Here is an 18,267-nt window from a genome sequence, read left to right as displayed (position 1 = left end):
ACTCCCCGTAGTACTTGCGATCATCTCTATAACATTAGCATCACTTCCAAGCAGTGTGTATTATTTTGGTGAAGTGTCATTGATATGATAAAATAACTGGAATTGATGTCAATCTAGCTAAGCACAAATCACCACTATCTCATGTTGTAACAACTAACAAAATGAAGATTCATCTGACTTCTCTCATGCTGGATATTTATCTGCTTACCTCCATATATCATATTTCTTCCTCTCTTCACTTTTAACTTACAACTAGTGGCTATCAATTTTAATGGTTACATATAAATAGTCATTCAAATTTGTCATTGAATCCATTTCTGAATTTTAATCACACATGCACTACATGTTCACAAAAAAATCTATTATATGATTCAATGCAAATTACTAATGATATGTAATAAAATAGAAACGATTTAGCTGGAATGATAGAGTACAAAAAGACAACTTAATTTAAAAATAACAGATTGTTGATAATTAACACTTCCATGAGCATGAATATCAGTTTTAACTTACAAACATATAATAGAAGAAAAATAAGACAAGTCTTTTCGCTTGAAGCAGGACATGTTATTTACACAACCAAAATACATGAAATTGAAACCATCTCACATTTACACAACTACTCTCACAATTATTCAAATTAATAACACAAGAGAATAATTCATAATGATACGCTGAGTAATTAGAGCAAAACAATGAGCATAATAGTTAAAATTTTGCAGTTTATATGCAACATCAATTTAAAATTTGATAGAGTAGAGAAGAAAAACTTTAGCTCAACTGTACCTTCAAAATTACAAATTATATACCAACAATCTAGAAAGAAACTTATAACATACTACCAATATTTCAGTAATTACACTTTGCATAGCTTAAAATGATAATGATTGCACTATTATTATTATTTTTTTCTAACAATACTCTAACAAAGCCATCTCCAGGAGTGAATGAAAAATTGTTTAGCATGAAGATTATACAACTTGTAGCAAAATTGACATCAAAATATGAGTCTTTCCTTAAATAGTGCATAGTCATCAACCAATAAATGAACAATATAGGTATTTAATTACTTAGCAGTAAAGCTGATGGTGGCATGCTATGAAAAGTTCATTTTAAACTAATGGTAGATATGTAAATACTTAACAATTGAGAGGTATGTACATGAATTTTCCTACTTTTATTTATTGCATTTGAATGATACTGGCTGTGATTTGGTATTCATGAGGCTTTTTGTAGATTCATTAGTTAATTGTTAGCTCTGCTCCTCTTTTAAAGAGGCTTTTGGTAGATTCATTTGATTCAATTGAAATCTTAGGGATAGTTTTTACTACCCTATTATTTTTTAAATATATTATATTTCGTTGAAAAGCACCCTTAAATTTATGGGATTTTAAATGAGTATGATAAAACTCTTTTCTGCTGAAATATCTAACAGTTCAAAATTTGATTTTTATGTTTACAAGGCTTAAAACATTAATCTCACAAGCAAAATAGCACTATTACTAACTTTTTAGAGCTAAAATATTTCTTTTTTCATACATAAATAAATTATTATAAATACAAAATTTAAATGCAATCTAAGGGTCCGTTTGGTTTCGGTAAGACACTATACCTTAGTTTTTTCTTTTTAGTAAATTGCACTTTCGTAACTTTTTCAAAAAGCTACCACTGAGAACTACGTTTTCTCATCACTCCTGACTAAGTGCAGTGGCAGCTTTCTAGCTACAGTCAGACTTAAAAAAATTATAATAATTGTCATAACTTTTTGAGCATCAGATTATTATTCAACAGATTCACAGCTATTTTTGAATAAGCGACAACTGCCCTAAACAAGCCCTAAAGCTTAAAACTTATTAATAATATAAAAAAAAGTGAGTCATGTCACACAACATAGAAAGATTCCCTCACATTGCAAATAAATTTGTTTTTTAATCAATTATTTAGCTCATGTGTTATATACATAACTTCCTAATCAATTGATATAATCTTGAAAAAAAGATCATAATATCTATTATAATTTTCAAATAAAATCATTTTTCTTATAACAATTTCAGAAACTTTAAAATAAATAAATAAATAAATAAAAGTAGAAAAACGTTAGTGCCCAAATTTCTCACTTGTTCTGTTTCACTTCACACAACACGGCCACAAAGCAGATTCCAGAATCACCCCCCAACGTTCTGATCCTCAAAACACCTACTTGTTAAGAAAAAGGGGCACTTACATACATACCACTCAATTCTTATGTATTTACACTTACACATACACCTCAATTTTGTTTTTACATTTATACCACCCAAATCTTTGACATCACATCAAAAATATCACCATTTCAACATTTTAGGAGTGAAAAACACCCTCCTCATGCCTAGTTAAGGAGATACGCATGCAAAACTTAAGGGTTTAGGTGTTAGCTATGCATGTAATTCATAGAAATTGCGCGGTATGTTTGTAAATCTTCCTAAGAAAAGACCAACCACACCCAGTGTCCTGAACCCTTTTTCCTCATGCGATATAGAGCTATAAACAAGAGTTCCAATTACCACCCAATGATCACACAGAATCAATAGAATAGGTTACCATGATCAAAGCATAATACAAATGGATGCATGCTTAATTTTTTAAAAAAAAATTATCATGATCGGTAGGGTAATTAATCAATGCCAGTGCCAATCATTGAAGTTATAAATGCTTAGAAAATATGGATTCAACAACACCTCGTGCTATGGGATGATAGAACTCACGAGCCTCTGTAAAAATTCTTCTCGCGAGTACCTTCCCTTCTTCCTTGGCAGGTCCCTGAACCAGAGCAGTGTAGAGTGTGCGGAGGTATTTCATCCTTCCCACCTGCTTCAGAGATCTCTCGACTTCGCCAAAGTATTGTTTGCATCCGCATGAAATCGCTAGCTGAAGGAAGGCAACCTTCACCTCCCAGTCCCCAGATCCAGATAGCTTGTAACGAGCATCCAGAGCTGCAACCTTTGTTGATGGCAACGAAAAATAAATGCATAAATAAATGAATAAGTACTTCGCATGTTGATAATATCAAGATTGCAAAGCTTGGAGTGTAAAGGTTGCGATAGAAAAGAATAAATAAATAAATAAGAACTGCCCTGAAGCCATCAGAATTGAGCCAAGTCGGCTCATGAGCTGCTGCTCAAGCTCAACTCGATAAATAGCTCACCAGCTGAGCTTGATGAGCTAGCCATGACCAGAGTCATCAGTTTGTGAGTTGACTTGTATAAAAAAATTTACATTAACTGCAAATAAACTATAGTAAAACTTATGTGTTTGAGTATAAAGTAAAAAAAATATTTAAAAATATATTTGACTTTCTTATATCAAGTGATTTTATTATTTGTCCTTTGATAGCAATTTTTTTTTTAACACTAGCATTGCTTGGTCCCAAGCCCTAGGTGTGAAAAGTGGAGGGTTGCGTTAAGTAGTTGACAACCAACGTAAAATTTGTCGAAAAATCATAACATAAACCTTTTAATCATTGTGTAAATGCTAGGGCGTTCCCTGGAAGCGATGCGATGTATGACTTAAATACAGTGAAAAGTGTGCAACGGCCGCTACACCGCCCGCTACACCGACGCCCAGGTGTAGTGCCAACTAAGCAAGGGATTTCACATTACAGACAGATGCATGTAAAGAAGTTAGTCCATGAAACTAATATTAGGAAATGATCTTGAAATATAGATACTCTCATTGATAAATAAATAGAATTGGTTGATATTATGATTCATAGAAGGAAAAATACCTTATCTATTCAAGAAACTAAATGAGTTGAAGAAAATGCTAAGATTGATAACTTAGGTTTTAAATTTGTCGCACTAGAAATGGTGTAGGTGCAACTATAGATAAAAATTTAAAAGATAATGTTGTAAAAATTAATAGAATTGAAGATAGAATTATAGCCCTCAAGATTATTGTTGATAGTATGTTTTCTAATATTATAACTACTTATGCTCCTCAAGTACGTTTAGATATGGGTTTTAAAGATAAATTCTAGAATGACTTAGAAGACTTAATGCAATTGATACCTCTTGAAGAAAGAATTTTTATTGGAGGAGATTTAAATGAACATGTTGGTAGAGTAGTAGAAGATTTTAGAAATATTCATGGTGGCTGAGGTTTTGGAGTGATTAATGAAGAAGACAGAGCTATATTAGATTTTGCTTGAGCATATGATTTTGTTATTACTAATATTTTATTCAAGAAAAGAAATGGACATATTATTACTTATAAGAATAAATCTATTAAAACACAAATTGATTATATTCTTATGAGAAAAAAGAGATCGTTGAGAATGTAAAGATTGTAAAGTCGTTCCAAGTGAAGATTTAAGTACTCAACATCGATTATTAGTTATAGATTTTAAGATGAAGAGTTGTAAAATAAAGAATACTAGGAATTATAGCCGTAGAATTAGAAGTGGGTATCTAAAAGACAAATAAAATAAATTTTATAAGTAAAATTCAAAATTTCAAGATTTGAGATGTTCATGAAGAAACAAATTTTATGTGGGATAAAGTAACAAATACTAATAAAAAAGTGGCAAAAGAGGTATTTGGAGAATCAAAAGAAAAATTTTCTACAAAAAAAAATAATTGACGATGGAATAATAATGTGCAAGAAAAAATAAACTCTTGGAGATTGAGAGTTTCTTGGCTTACTAAACTCTTTAATATTATTTTCAAAATTAGAAAGATGTCTGAGGAGTGGAGGAAGAGTATTTTAGTCCCTATTTTTAAGAATAAAGGGAATGCATAAGAGTGTGCAAATTATAGAGGAATTAAGTTGATGTTTCATACTTTAAAATTATGGGAGAGGATAATTGAACATAGGTTAAGATGTTGAACATAGGTTAAGATGTATTACAAAGATTTCTCATAATCAATTTGAATTTATGCCGGTCAAGTCTACTATGGAAGTCATACATTCATTGAGAGGTTTGATGGAGAAGTTCAGAGATAATAAAGAGGATCTACATAAGATTTTTATTGATTTAAAAAAAGAAAAAAGCTTACGATAAGGGCTTACGATAAGGTTCCAAGAGATATCCTTTGGAGGGTTCTTGAGAAGAAAAGAGTTGATATGACTTATACAAGTCGTTAAAGATATGTATGCTAGAGGTGTTACTTGTGTTCGAACAGAAGGAGGATTACATCAGGGATGAACTTTAAGCCCATATCTTTTTGCTTTAGTTATGGATGCTCTTACTGGACATTTACAGGAGGATGTACCTTGGATGTTTTACAGGAAGATGTACCTTGGTGTATGTTTTTTGCTGATGATATCCTTCTCATGGATAAGACGAGAGAGAAACCTCGGGAAAAGCTTGAATTAGGTAGGTTTATATTGGAGTCTAAAGGTCTTCGTTTGAGTAGAACTAAAACTGAATACATGGAATGCAATTTTAATAGTAATAGCTTTAGTGACAGAATTGTAACTATGGGTGATCAAATTATTAAAAAGTGTGAACGCTTTAGATATCTCGGGTCTATTGTTCAAAGTGATGGAGATATAGATGGGGATGTTATTAATAGAATTCAAGTTGGTTGGTTGAAGAGGAGGAATGCTTCGGACCTATTGTGTGTTAGAAAGGTATCACTTAGACTGAAAGGAAAATTTTATAAGATGGTGGTCAGACCTACAATGCTCTATGGCGTTGAATGTTAGCCTTTAAAAGAGAAGCATTAAACTAAGTTAAGTGTTGTCGGGATGAGAAAGATTAGGTGGATGAGTGACTTTTCATTTACAGACAAAATGCGAAATGAATATATCCGTGATAGGTTTGGTGTAGCTCCAATGACGGATAAAATTAGAGAGTCGTCTTAGATTTGATCACATTAAACGTCGACCATCTGATGATTCGATTAGGAAAGTAGATGTTTTAGATTCGACGTATGCCAAGAAAGACAGAGGTAGACCTAGAAAAACTTGGGCATATTGTATAAAAAATGATCTTAATTTATTAGAACTAAATGAAAATATAACACTCAATAGGACGCAATGGAGAAAAAAGATTCATGTATCCAACCTCACTTTAGTGGGATAAAGGTTTTTTGTTGTTGTTGTAGCAATTGTTTTCATCATTTTATTATAACAGGGGCTTGAATCAAATATATTCCCTCTTTTATAATAAACGAGCCAGCTCATGAACCGACTTGAATTCATAGAATTAAGCTAAAACTCGAACTCGAACCTGATAAAAATAATCAAAATCAAGATGGAACCTGATTAAAATAATCAAACTCCAACTCAAACTCGGGCGTGGCTCAAGCTCAAAAACATACAAACATGCTCGACTAGTAATTTTAACATTATTGCAAGCATACCCTAAGAAAAGTTTTTATCGGATGAAGTAACAGTATTGTGAAACAATAAATAATAACATGGGAAAATATAGCAATAAAATGAGTAATCATGAAATAGCTTGAGCTTATCCTGACGAAATATGTTAGTCAAGGGTCACTGGACTCCCAGTACCATATGTTCATTTTAGATCATAGAAAAAAAGAGTAGATGACAATGGACTAGCTGTAGAAAGTATATTAAGCAGTGGAGAGAATTGAGTTTCTCTCGACAAAGATTAGAAGAAAAATTGGTAGAAATTAGTATTTTGAAGGTGCAAAGATTCTTTTTTTTGCTTCGATGAGCAAAACACAAAGCGAAACAATACTTTTCTTAGCTAGAGTATCCAAAACTTATATGTAATGAGTATAAAATGCACTAATTTATATAATAATACATTTAGTAACAATTATAAAATATAGAATATTTAATGACTTAAAATGATATAAAATTACAAACCTAATTTGAAGATCAATTTCAAAACTGCATAGAAAAAATTAAAACTCTAACAATTTCTATATAAAATATATATTTAGTAACAATTATAAATAACTCTTTTATTAACTAGACATCCAAAACTTACATAGAAAGTGTATAAACTACATTAAGTAATAATTTAAAAAATAAATATAATAATACATGTAGTAAAAAATAAAAAAAATATAAAATATTTAAGGAAAATTTACATATGCAGCACACAATTCTTATGGATTTACATATATCACACCTAATTCTTATGGATTTACATATATCACACCTAAAATTTTATATTTCCAAGGACAATATTTTACCTATGCATGAAAAGGTAGATTTAACTATTAAAAAGTGATAATTAGTATTATTTTTTATGTGATACAAAAGAATTGAGTGATATGGATGTAAATATGAAATTTTTGGTGTGAGATGTAAATCCATAAGACGTGTGCTATGCATGTAAATGCCATAATATTTAATTGTCTTAAAACTTGATATAAAATTGTAAAAGAAAGTAATAAAGAAACCTAATTTGAAGATCAATTTCATAACTGAACGGATAAAATAAAAATTCTAACAATTTCTATATGTGCAGATAACAAATGATTAAAATTTAAAACTAATCTGGTAGTTTAATGTTAAAATTTAAAATTTCAAAATTGCATAAAAACATATTTAATTCATAGAATAAGCTAAATTTAGGTGCAAAAAGCCTCAATTTTCATAAGAAAATCTATACAAATTTCACAAATTACCATCGTCTAATTCATTCGCATAATCTCTTTTCCCTTTTTAAGTTGAGTTTCATCATCTTCAAATAACTATTATCATTTTCTCGTTATTGTGAGTCAATTTCATCTTCTCTTTCTTAAATAATAGAAGCAGATGGAGAATAAGATGAAATAACCCTGATTATGCATGAATCTTCTCTTATTTTTGACTTATTAAATCTCATAGATACCAGCTTCAGTCAAATTCTTTTGATATCTCTTCAATTTGCCTCTAAGTTGGATTTTTCATAACCTAAAAGTTTCTTACAAGCATCATCTATTTTCCCAACAAGCCACTCACATCTTTTATCAAAAAATCTGAACTAACTGGAATAACATATCTCAAACTAAATCTTCTTTGCAAATTGATTATACTTAATGAACACGGTCATTTAAATACTTTTATCTAATCAATTTATCTTCATCTTGTGAGTTTATAGAAAAAATTATATTGAAATGAATAAAACTTGTGAATTGCATATTATATTGAAAATTAACAAATCATTAACCTTTCAAAGATCAATTTCTCTCATACCCAACACACTACAGTCAATCCTAAATTGTAATAGCCAATTTTTATAAAATTCAGGCTGATGCACAATATATTTCTCATGACTCAGCTATATTAATTTTACATGTTAAGTTCAAAAGAAAAAAAAAACTAATCAATAAAAAATTCTAAATAATATAGAAACTTCAATTAATCTAGGATTTATTATCTCTATTGAAAATAATGAATTCAGTTGAGAATAAACCACTAGGACAATTATAAACATCAAATTCTTGGTTTATGATTATTTTATAATTTGAGTCTTCCACTAACTTATCAACATAACACTTTCCATCAATTATTTATCTGATTGTATTATGAACTTATTCTTGCAAAAATTTTTTTGATAAAGATATTAATGTCAAGCTTGATGTAATGGTTGTCATAGTTGATGACTCCATTTTTTGTCAATGATATAAAAAACTTGCTCTTATTTCTTTCCATCTCATTCAAATGCACCACTAATTACATCATCTACTATGTCCATTATATCATAAATATTATTAAGTGTTGAGCTCTAGTCACAATCTATTAATTTGAACATCTTTGTTAATTGGATTACAATCGTCAAATCTTAGCCCACACTATTCCAAAATAAACTTGAGTAATCTCTTTAGCTTCCTTTCTTTTGTAATCAACATTAACTCTAGACTTGCTTCAACCTTCAGTGACAAACATAACACTTTTTTTTGGCTTATTTATCTCACATAGGGTAGGAAAAAAAAGTAACAAAATGAGCAATACCCAATCTCATCAATTACTCAATGTTGGAATAAGTCTATGATTATAGGTACAGTCAATTAACTCTAAAATTTTTTATAGTATATTTTAACTGAACAGACTTCCCAATATTTCTAACATCAGATTGATGCAATGGGTTCACATGGTGGCTCGTACATGCAAAACTCTTTTTTTATAAGCATTGACCTTCAAGAGCTTAAGATGAGTTCACATTCTCCAATGCAAATAATAATAATAATAATAATAATAAATGCATATACATTAAATACTAAATAATAATAACCTACAAAATTCTAGCTATAGTAATTATATGCAACCACTTGGAGTAGGATCTCTGCTCTAATATGTTCTATTTGTGTATCTAAGAATTAGAGAGCTTCAATTGAAGTATTGAATATTTATATGCATCTATTAACTCTAAGAATATTATGTAAGATAATAGATTAACCATTAAATATACATTATTCTCTAAGATTATCCACATATCTAACATGAGAGTGCACCCTTTCTCTACACACCCTTTCTAATCAATTTCATATTTTTAAGTAGATGAACTTTCAACTTATGATAAGGTGATGGTTTGAGTATGGTGTATTTTGAGTATGGTGATTAAATGAAAATATGACGCAATGGAGAAAAAGGATTCATGTAATCGACCCCACGTAGTGGGATTAAGGCTTTGTTGTTGTTGATTTAAACACTAAATTACGAATATTATAATTTCATAAAATCCTAAAATTTTATATTCACAAAAAATGATTTCTTCTAAGTGAGTTGGCCGTGGTTCTTAAGTCAATGAAGATCCACATAGTGGGCTGCTTGTTGTGGTTGCTCTTCAATAAAGATTGAGTTTGCAATTGTTGTCAGGTAAATATTTGTGGGTGTAGTAGAGGAAAAGATTGCAATTGAGAATGAAATTATAGGCTCAAAGATTTTTTGAAGCTTATAAATAGACCGGTTCTTTAACGAAATTTGAACTTGGACAATCCTAAACATTAAACCACATCCTAAGCCAGTACAACTCCGCTTCGCACACATGCATCATTCAAACACAAGGCGAAGCGACACTTCATCGCCTCGCACTGCTTCGCATGAAAAGCGTGCTTCGAAGTGTGCTTTTAATAAACATGGTAATTTGTAAGAGGGTGAACTGCAAAGATAATAAGTCCCTGACTACATCTGCCAATAGAATTACCACCACATGACTACGAGTCCCCTGATCATACCAGAACCAACATGCAAGATTGATTTGTCAAAAGTGGGAGGCTTCGGAGTAGAAAGCTGTGTGATGCAAGAACATGAGAGAGAGCCACAAAATCCTAAGGATTATGAAATTTGTTATCAATTGTATTTTACACCTTGTAGAGAAAGAGGAGAGCCAAAGATAAACTTGGCAATAAGAATTCTTTATTTTGCCTTTGTTGTATAATTAAATGGATAATTAAGGGGTGATATTGAAGTAGCTCATCCCACATTCCCCTTATCCTGGATCAACATATTAATTTGTTGGAGAGAAAAAAAATTAAGAATAAAAAGGGTGGACACCAGATATATTACATTCATGCAAATATGCACAGTGAAGAAAATCCTACATGTATATTTTGTGGAGTCTTAAGACAATAGTTGAAACAATAATGGACAAGTGGCCCAAGAAGATAGAAACTAAGTACAAATAACATAGTCCGATGCTTACCACTTAGGAAGCTTGACAGTATTTGTGGGGTTTGAAGAAAATGAATTGAGAAAAACCTATTGAAAGGTCTGACCTGAAAGCAAAAAGATAAAAAAATAAAAAATATATATGAGAAAACTTAGATCATAGATACTGCGTGATACTTGAAATTTGCCAAGGTCCTGTTGGTAAGTGAACGCAGCATTATGAGAGAGAATGTGAGTGCATACTAGGAGCAGGTACATGTAGGCGAGTGGCATTATGAATGAAATGCTTTAAGATACATTAGGATTGACAAAACACACTCTAAAATGTTGAGAACCTTCCTACTAGAGTTTTATATCCCAACATATAGCATGCCTCCCCAGATGTTTGAGGGTAGGAATGCAAGAAAAATGTCTATTAAATTTGCAACACGCATCAATGGAGTTAAGCTTGGGCAGTGAAAGGAATAAATTGTTGATAGATCTATCATGTCAATTAAATTTGCAACACGCATCAATGGAGTTAAGCTTGGGAAGTCGAAGGAATAAATTGTTGATAGATCTATCATCATACTACAATTTTTTTGAAGCCTAATGATGTTTCTATCCAAATAAAAGAGCCACACAACTAAATGGTGCCTAATTTTTTAGACTTCGAAAATAGGATGTCTAAATTTTCAGACGTAAGTGAACATTTAAAAAGGTACAATAGAAGACTCCGGCAAAGCCAATAATGAATTATGTAGTAAATGATTTTGTTGTCAAAATTTAGTAAAGAAAGGTGCAGTAACAGGAATTAATCACAGGAAATAAGTTTAATAGAGTTATGTTGATTGAACGTCTGATTTAAGAAGAACCAAGGCTCAAGTCTAACTAAGATGCCAAACATTTAACAGCATTCACTGCGCTACACAACAATTTGATATTTTATTTTTTTATGTTCGCACTTTCCTGTTGTATGTGGACAAAAGGTTGTAAATGAAACAAATATGAAAGGAAGGCAAACGTATTTGAGAACAAAATGTAAGACTTGACACACACAAAATAATGTCTAGCCAAGAGAATAAATACATAGACAAAATAGAGTCCGTAACAACAAAATGGATGCTTAACAATATTAAGTGCAAAAGAAGTAGCATAAAAGAATACAGACAACTAAAGCCCGTTCGTACATTAAAGCAATCACCACTAAAAAATACAACCATATGATTTTCATAATCATTATAACTAAGCAAAAAAATAGTTGATGCCTTTTAAAAAGGTCAACAAAATATGTGACAATGGAACAAATTTTACTAGGAAATCAAATAGGACAAGAAAAAATGGCACGGAATTGTTTATTGATGCAAGCTCAAATCCCAAACCAAGGTCAGTCATCACTACAAGGTTTGTCCAAATAGCATAGATGATTAAAAGAATTGCTTCTTTAAGAGGTATAATCTCAAACTTTCAAAAGTTCATAAAAAATGAATCTATATATAAATAATCGGAATTCAAGCGTTATGAGGAATATCTAAAAAATTGACCAGGCAAATGAAACAAGGCTTAAATGAGTGAAAAACAGAACATGACCAACATACTCTTTGAGAGTCGTCAACCATCTAGCATGTGCAAGTTCAATGTATGAACTACGAACTAGGATAATAATGTAAAGGAAGTCGGCAATATCAAACACCTTTTGATGGATGCTATACCTGGGAAGCCTCAGCAGAATTAGGCAAATTCTCCAGGTAAAGCTCCCATTCCTGTCCATTCCAGTCCACCACTTCATCCTCTCTTGGCATCTTTCCCAACTTAAATTCTTGGGCCAGGGACACAATTTGTGTGTAGATAGTTGACTCTGGCTCCATGGCATCGGGAGGGATACCAGTACCCTCAACCCAAAGCTGAAGATTAATCTGGTTTTCTATTCCAGGCAAATTTGCCTTTAGAAATTCTAGAAATGTCTCCGTATCTATAGATTGAAACTTAAAAGTAGTAATATACTTATTCAGGAACTCGTCAAAAGCCGGGCGACCAATCTGCACGTTCCATTCAATTAGGAATTGACATGAAAGGAAAATGAAGGAAAAAGAAATACGTATCATGATAAGGTTTTGCAAGCTATATATGAATAGAAGTTAAACACCCTCAATTAAACTTGCACCTGGCGTTCAATGCGCAAGAGGAACTGGAAACCTTTTTCATATGGCACCTGAGAGTAAACATCATCAGGGTCCACACCTTCCTGTTTCGTCTTCAACTTCGTAAACTCCATATTGTCTTTGAACCTTTCCATTTCATCATTCAATCCCCTCCACCCGATTCCAATATTCAGGTCTGCTCGTTTTTTCCCCTGCACAGCCTCTACAATTCTCCTCTCAGCATAAGTTGTAAAACCCTGAGATCCATAGGATGCGGATTAAGAAGCATTTATTGCAATTAAAAAACCACGTGAAAACACAGACTAGGAAATTTCGAAACTATAACACATTAGGCTAGCTTGCCTATCAAAATAAGCCATGAAATTCTAATGTCAAATAGAATGTAACTGTGCACCTTTATCAAAATAGAATTTCAAAAGAAATCCAATACATGCATCTTAAATTTAAATGTTGTGCTAGATACTTACCATCCATTTCAAAACTATGTAGACAGAAGCAAAGCTAGGAAATTTTTTTGTCCGAGACACAGATTGATGAATTAAAAAAAAAAAAAAAATTTAAAAAACGAAAAACACATTTAAAAAACGAAAAACACATTATAAAAATTTATACATGCTCAAACAATCCATGATTATTCATCTTATTTTCGCTATTCATTTAACTATGATGGTGATAATGAAGTTTCACAAGAAAATTAATGACCATGTACTCGTATTCTTTCAAGATCAATTCACATTATTTCTATATAATGTATCATTTCATAGGACATCAATATCCACACAGATATTTCACAACATAATTATGACAAGAATTGATTTGTATAGTGATTCATTACTTCTAATTATTAATCCACATTTACTAAAACAAGATCACAGTTTGATTAATATCCCTAGGATATTAGAGGTAATACCCCTAGGATATTAGAGGTTAATATGTTGCAGTTACCCCAAAGATGCCACAAAATAAGCAAAAATAACAAAAGGGAAACACGAACTCTAGCAGGAATTTGAAATACGGGGAAAAAGATATATCACATTCCATTCCACTATAACAGCTAAAGCACCCACCCTTACCTTCACCAAATAACCTATTATATCCCTCAAAAATATGTTAGGAAACATCCAAAAAAAGCTACACTCCTGATGCACTAAAAGCCTTAGAAAATCATGAACAAGGTGAAGAGTCCCAATGAAACAATGTCGGCGAGAACATGGCAGTTGAATTCCATCGCCCTGATCCACAGATAGACGACAAAAGTGTGATGGCGGAAAAGACGAGATCTTCAATGACATTAATGGCTTTCGCACCTTCCCAACAATATCAGCAACTGCAAATGTAGTACCAATTGGTTTAATTGAGCTAAGCAATATGGTGGTGACACGGGGGTTTTCCTCCAAAAGCTGAACCGGTTTAGTTGTGAGGGGGCCTGAACCGGCCCCTCGTCCCATGTTTTCATTAGGCGGGAAATTTCTTTCCTTCTTATTTTAATTTCCCGCTCATTCCACTTCTAGTCATATGTGTTTTTAGGTCTTAGGGTTTCAGTTTATATTATTTCTGATTTCATAGTTGTGAGGACAGCCACCGGCATCCTATTCTCCCACTTGAGGGTTGTATCGGATCGTTAGGGCGGTGCTCCGGCTGTATTCCTCTCTCCAATAATGATTTATCTTCTCCGACATCCACCTCCATCTCCCCTCCTTGCTGCCAACAGGTTTTCCCGCAGCTTCCCTATCCCAGCCACCCTTTTCTCCCTACAACCATTCGTAGCATATCCTCTGGCAGACTAGCTGCTGGTTGCTGCCCTCTTCTCCCGTTCTCCAGCAGTTGGCCCACCCGCTGTTCCTGCCCACTACAGGCCATCTCCCTCCACCCAATTTTTGTTCTCACAGCTCCTCATTACTCCCAGGCTGTTTTCTGTCATCTGAGTCCTCTCCCTTCTCGTAACGCATCCTCCAGCACCTCTTCCCCAATTCCCAACCACGTTATCATCATATTCAACCCTATCACCTGCATTCTCCAGCCGCACTACCCCCTTCCTGCCCTGTCGCAAGCCTTCACAACCCATCCCAAACCATGCAACAACCTTTCCCCAACTCCCAGTCACTACAACAACCATTCCCAAGCCCCCGATCCACTGTCCAGCCGCTGAACACCACCCTCACCAATACCCTGGGTGTTTTCCAAATTTGTATTGTTGTTATTTACCTATTGTAAAGAGTCCGTGTTAGTAATCCTTTTTGAATTTCAACAAAATAAAAATTTGAATTTGGATTGTGTTTTGGGTACTCATATGATATCATTTGGTATCAGAGTCAGGTAAACCGTAGTCCCAACTTAGGGTTTCCTAGCATCCGCCTCCACCCAAGCCACCCCACAAAAATTTTTATTCTTTCCTATCCCCAACCATAGCAAAAAACTTTGACCTAACCCTCAATTCCTCTTGTTGATTTTCAAAATCAACAACACAAAGTTAAATTTTAAACCTCTCTCCCCTCCCAACTCTAAACCTTAGCCATGCCACTAATGAGAAGCATGCTCGAGCATTCCTGGAAGAAAATACGGCGAGAGATCCGCAAACTTCAGCAGTGGATTACGAACATTGAGGAAGAAATCCAATGGTAAGCTCCTCTCAACCGTGATCTGAAAAGTCGAAGTGGGTACAAGAAGATATAAAGACAAAGAAGGAAATACAAAGTCAGCTCCTACAAACTTATTACCGCAAAAAGTTGCATATTCTAGCTTTTGAAGTGGAAAAACCGCATCACCAAGCTATCTCCCATTGCTACTATTCAACAAAACTGATCAACAAGTCTGTCACAGCCATAAAATGCTGCAAGTGCCATTTTACCATGTGAAACCAGAGTGCACAATTAAGGGAGTGATCTATTTCACCGTGCAAGGTGTCATGGAAAAGTTGGGAAGGCAACTTAGAAACTGAAGGCGGTAAGGACATAAACGAGTACTAGCTGCCAGTTGAAGAGAGGAACGGTGATCAGGAAGAACATACAGGCTTCATAGATTATTCTCATTTTTCAGCCAATGAAGAAGAGACGCCACCAAATCCAGTTGACCCCGACATAGAGATTACAACTGAGATAACAATTGCTACTCTAGAAGGTAGTGACTCTGAGGTAATGGGCAGTCCAACAACATATAAGATGATGGTGCATCTAGCTAGCATCTTGCAGACGGTGAAAAGAACATCAGCAAAAATGATTTTGGATGTCTAAAAAAGTTATGAGTTTGAGAAGCCGACATCATATACAGGTCCACCCCGGATAAACAAGATGCAAATTTTTCAGATGTATAGACCTCCTCCGGCCAAAGGAAGAAGGTTCAACATTTCAAAAATGAGGTCATTGTGTTTCATCTCAAGAACATTACATGAAATTATCCAAATGTTACTTTCAAATCAACATGATACATCTCTTCACATGTCCAGACATGAGAGATGAACCCCCCACTTTGTAGCGGCTCCAAGGAGTTTGATGAGTACAAAAATTCTGCAATGAAATCTAGATTCTATCTGTGGAGGTGAGGTCTCTCCTAAGGAGGAGCCAGTGAGAGTGGCGCAGCTTACCAGAAATTTCAACCCAGAGTAGATTTCTCCTCATATACTAGCCTATCAGTTGCACCCAGCCGAGTACAAGGAATGGAAGAAACAGCTTACAACTGTGATGACGCGATATCTGATTCATGGGGATACTTGTCAAGCTAAAGTTCCAACTCAGGTCGTGCCAAAGATGGACGTATATCTTTCCTATCAAAATATGCTTTGGAACGACAATGTCTACCTGTACGACATATCAAAGGACTTGATGGCGTGCCACGTTGAGCCAAAAGCTTCGACGAATAAGATTGAAGCCCCCCAGCCCTGGGAGAATGACACAGCAGTTTTCCTCCAAAAGCTGACCGGGTTTGACTTGAACCAGTTTAGTTGTGAGGGGAGGTTGAACCGGCCCCTCTCCTCTTTTCATTAGGAGGGAAATTTCCTACCTTCTTATTTTCATTTCTTGCCCATCCCATTTCTATTTATATGTGTTTTAAGATCTTAAGGTTTCAGTTTATGTTATTTCTGATTTCAGAAATATAGGACAGCCGTTGGCATCCTATTCCCCCCTTGAGGGTTGTAACTGATGGCTAGAGTGGTGCTCCGACTATATCCCTCTCCCTGGTAATGATTTATCTTCTCTGACATCCACCTCCATCTCCCCTCCTTGCTGCCTATAGGTTTTCCCACAGCTTCCATGTCCCAACCGCCCTTTTCTCCATACAACCATCCGTAGTATATCCCCTTGCAGACAAGTCGTTGGTTGCTGCACCCTTCTCCCGTTCTCCAACGTTTGGCCCAAGCACCTCTTTCCCAATTCTCCAACGTTTGGCCCAACCACTGTTCTTGCATCTCTTGAGCCCACTACAGGCCATCTCCCTTCACCCAATTTCTATTCCCAAAGCTCCTCATTGCTCCTAGACTGTTTTCAGCCATCTGAGTCCCCTCCCTTCCCGTGACTCATCCTCCAACCCCAATCCAGCACCTCTTTCCCAATTCCCAGCCACGTTATCATCATATTCAGCTCCGTCATCTGCATTCTCCAGCCGCACTACCCCCTTCCTACCCTGCCACAAGCCTCCTCAACCCTTTCCAAACCTTGCAGCAACCTTTCCCCAACTCTCAGTCACTACAACAACCATTCCCAGGCCCCCGATCTGCTGTCCAGCCGCCGTCCACCATCCTCACCGCCACCCTAGAGTGTTGTTATTTTCCTATTTTCCTCAAGGGTTCGCGTTTGTACTTGTTTTTGAATTTCGGCAATAAAAATTCGAACTTGGATTGTGGTTTGGGTACTCCTTTGATATCAAGTTGGTTTCCCTACTTAAAGTTTGAAATTAAATTATCCAATATGCATTGATTTTGGTACTATGATTCGTAGGAAAATTATGGAATGTTAGGATAGGATCTTGGAATATAGGATCTTGGAATTTCATGAAACTAATGAAATCAATATTAGGATAGGATCTTGGAATATAGGTACTCTCAATGATAAATTAATGAAATTAGTTGATATTATGATTCATAGGAAAATTAATATCTTATGTATTCAAGAAACTAAGTGAGTTGGAGAAAAGGCTAAGGAGATTGATAATTTATGTTTTAAACTTTGGTATTCTTGTAAGAGTCGCACTAGAAATGGTGTAGGTGTAATTATAGATAAGAGTTTGAAAGATAATGTTGTAAAAATTAATAGAGTTGGAGATAAAATTATAGCCCTTAAGATTATCATTAATACTAAGATTTTTAATATTATAAGTGCTTATGATCCCCAAGTAGGTTTAGATACAGGGTCTAAAGATAAATTTTGGAATGACTTAGAAGACTTAATACAAATGATACCTCTTGAAGAAAGAATTTTTATTGAAGAAGATTTAAATGGACATGTCGGTAGAGTGGTAGAAGATTTCAGAAATATTCATGGTGGCTACGGTTTTGGAGTAACTAATGAAGAAGGTAAAACTATTTTAGATTTTGCTTTAACGTTTGATTTTGTTATTACTAATACTTTATTTAAGAAAA

General features: G+C 34.0%; 1 protein-coding gene across 1 annotated transcript in view; it reads right to left on the bottom strand.

The window, feature by feature from the left end:
- Positions 1-2,533: 2,533 nt before the first annotated feature.
- Positions 2,534-18,267, bottom strand: part of LOC110024171 (leukotriene A-4 hydrolase homolog) — a 26,739-nt gene continuing 11,005 nt past the window's right edge. The window contains exons 2-4 of the mRNA XM_020723977.1: positions 12,698-12,931; positions 12,246-12,572; positions 2,534-2,979 (exon numbers count right to left, since the gene is read on the bottom strand). Coding sequence (XP_020579636.1) covers positions 2,683-2,979; positions 12,246-12,572; positions 12,698-12,931 — 858 coding nt within the window. The 3' untranslated portion in view covers positions 2,534-2,682. The remainder of the gene's footprint in view (positions 2,980-12,245; positions 12,573-12,697; positions 12,932-18,267) is intronic.

This window comes from Phalaenopsis equestris, unplaced genomic scaffold (assembly GCF_001263595.1).
Source record: "Phalaenopsis equestris unplaced genomic scaffold, ASM126359v1 Scaffold000250, whole genome shotgun sequence".
Lineage (NCBI taxonomy): Eukaryota > Viridiplantae > Streptophyta > Magnoliopsida > Asparagales > Orchidaceae > Phalaenopsis > Phalaenopsis equestris.
Note: the sequence above shows the minus strand (reverse complement) of the source record. Positions and strands in the feature narration are given on the sequence as shown.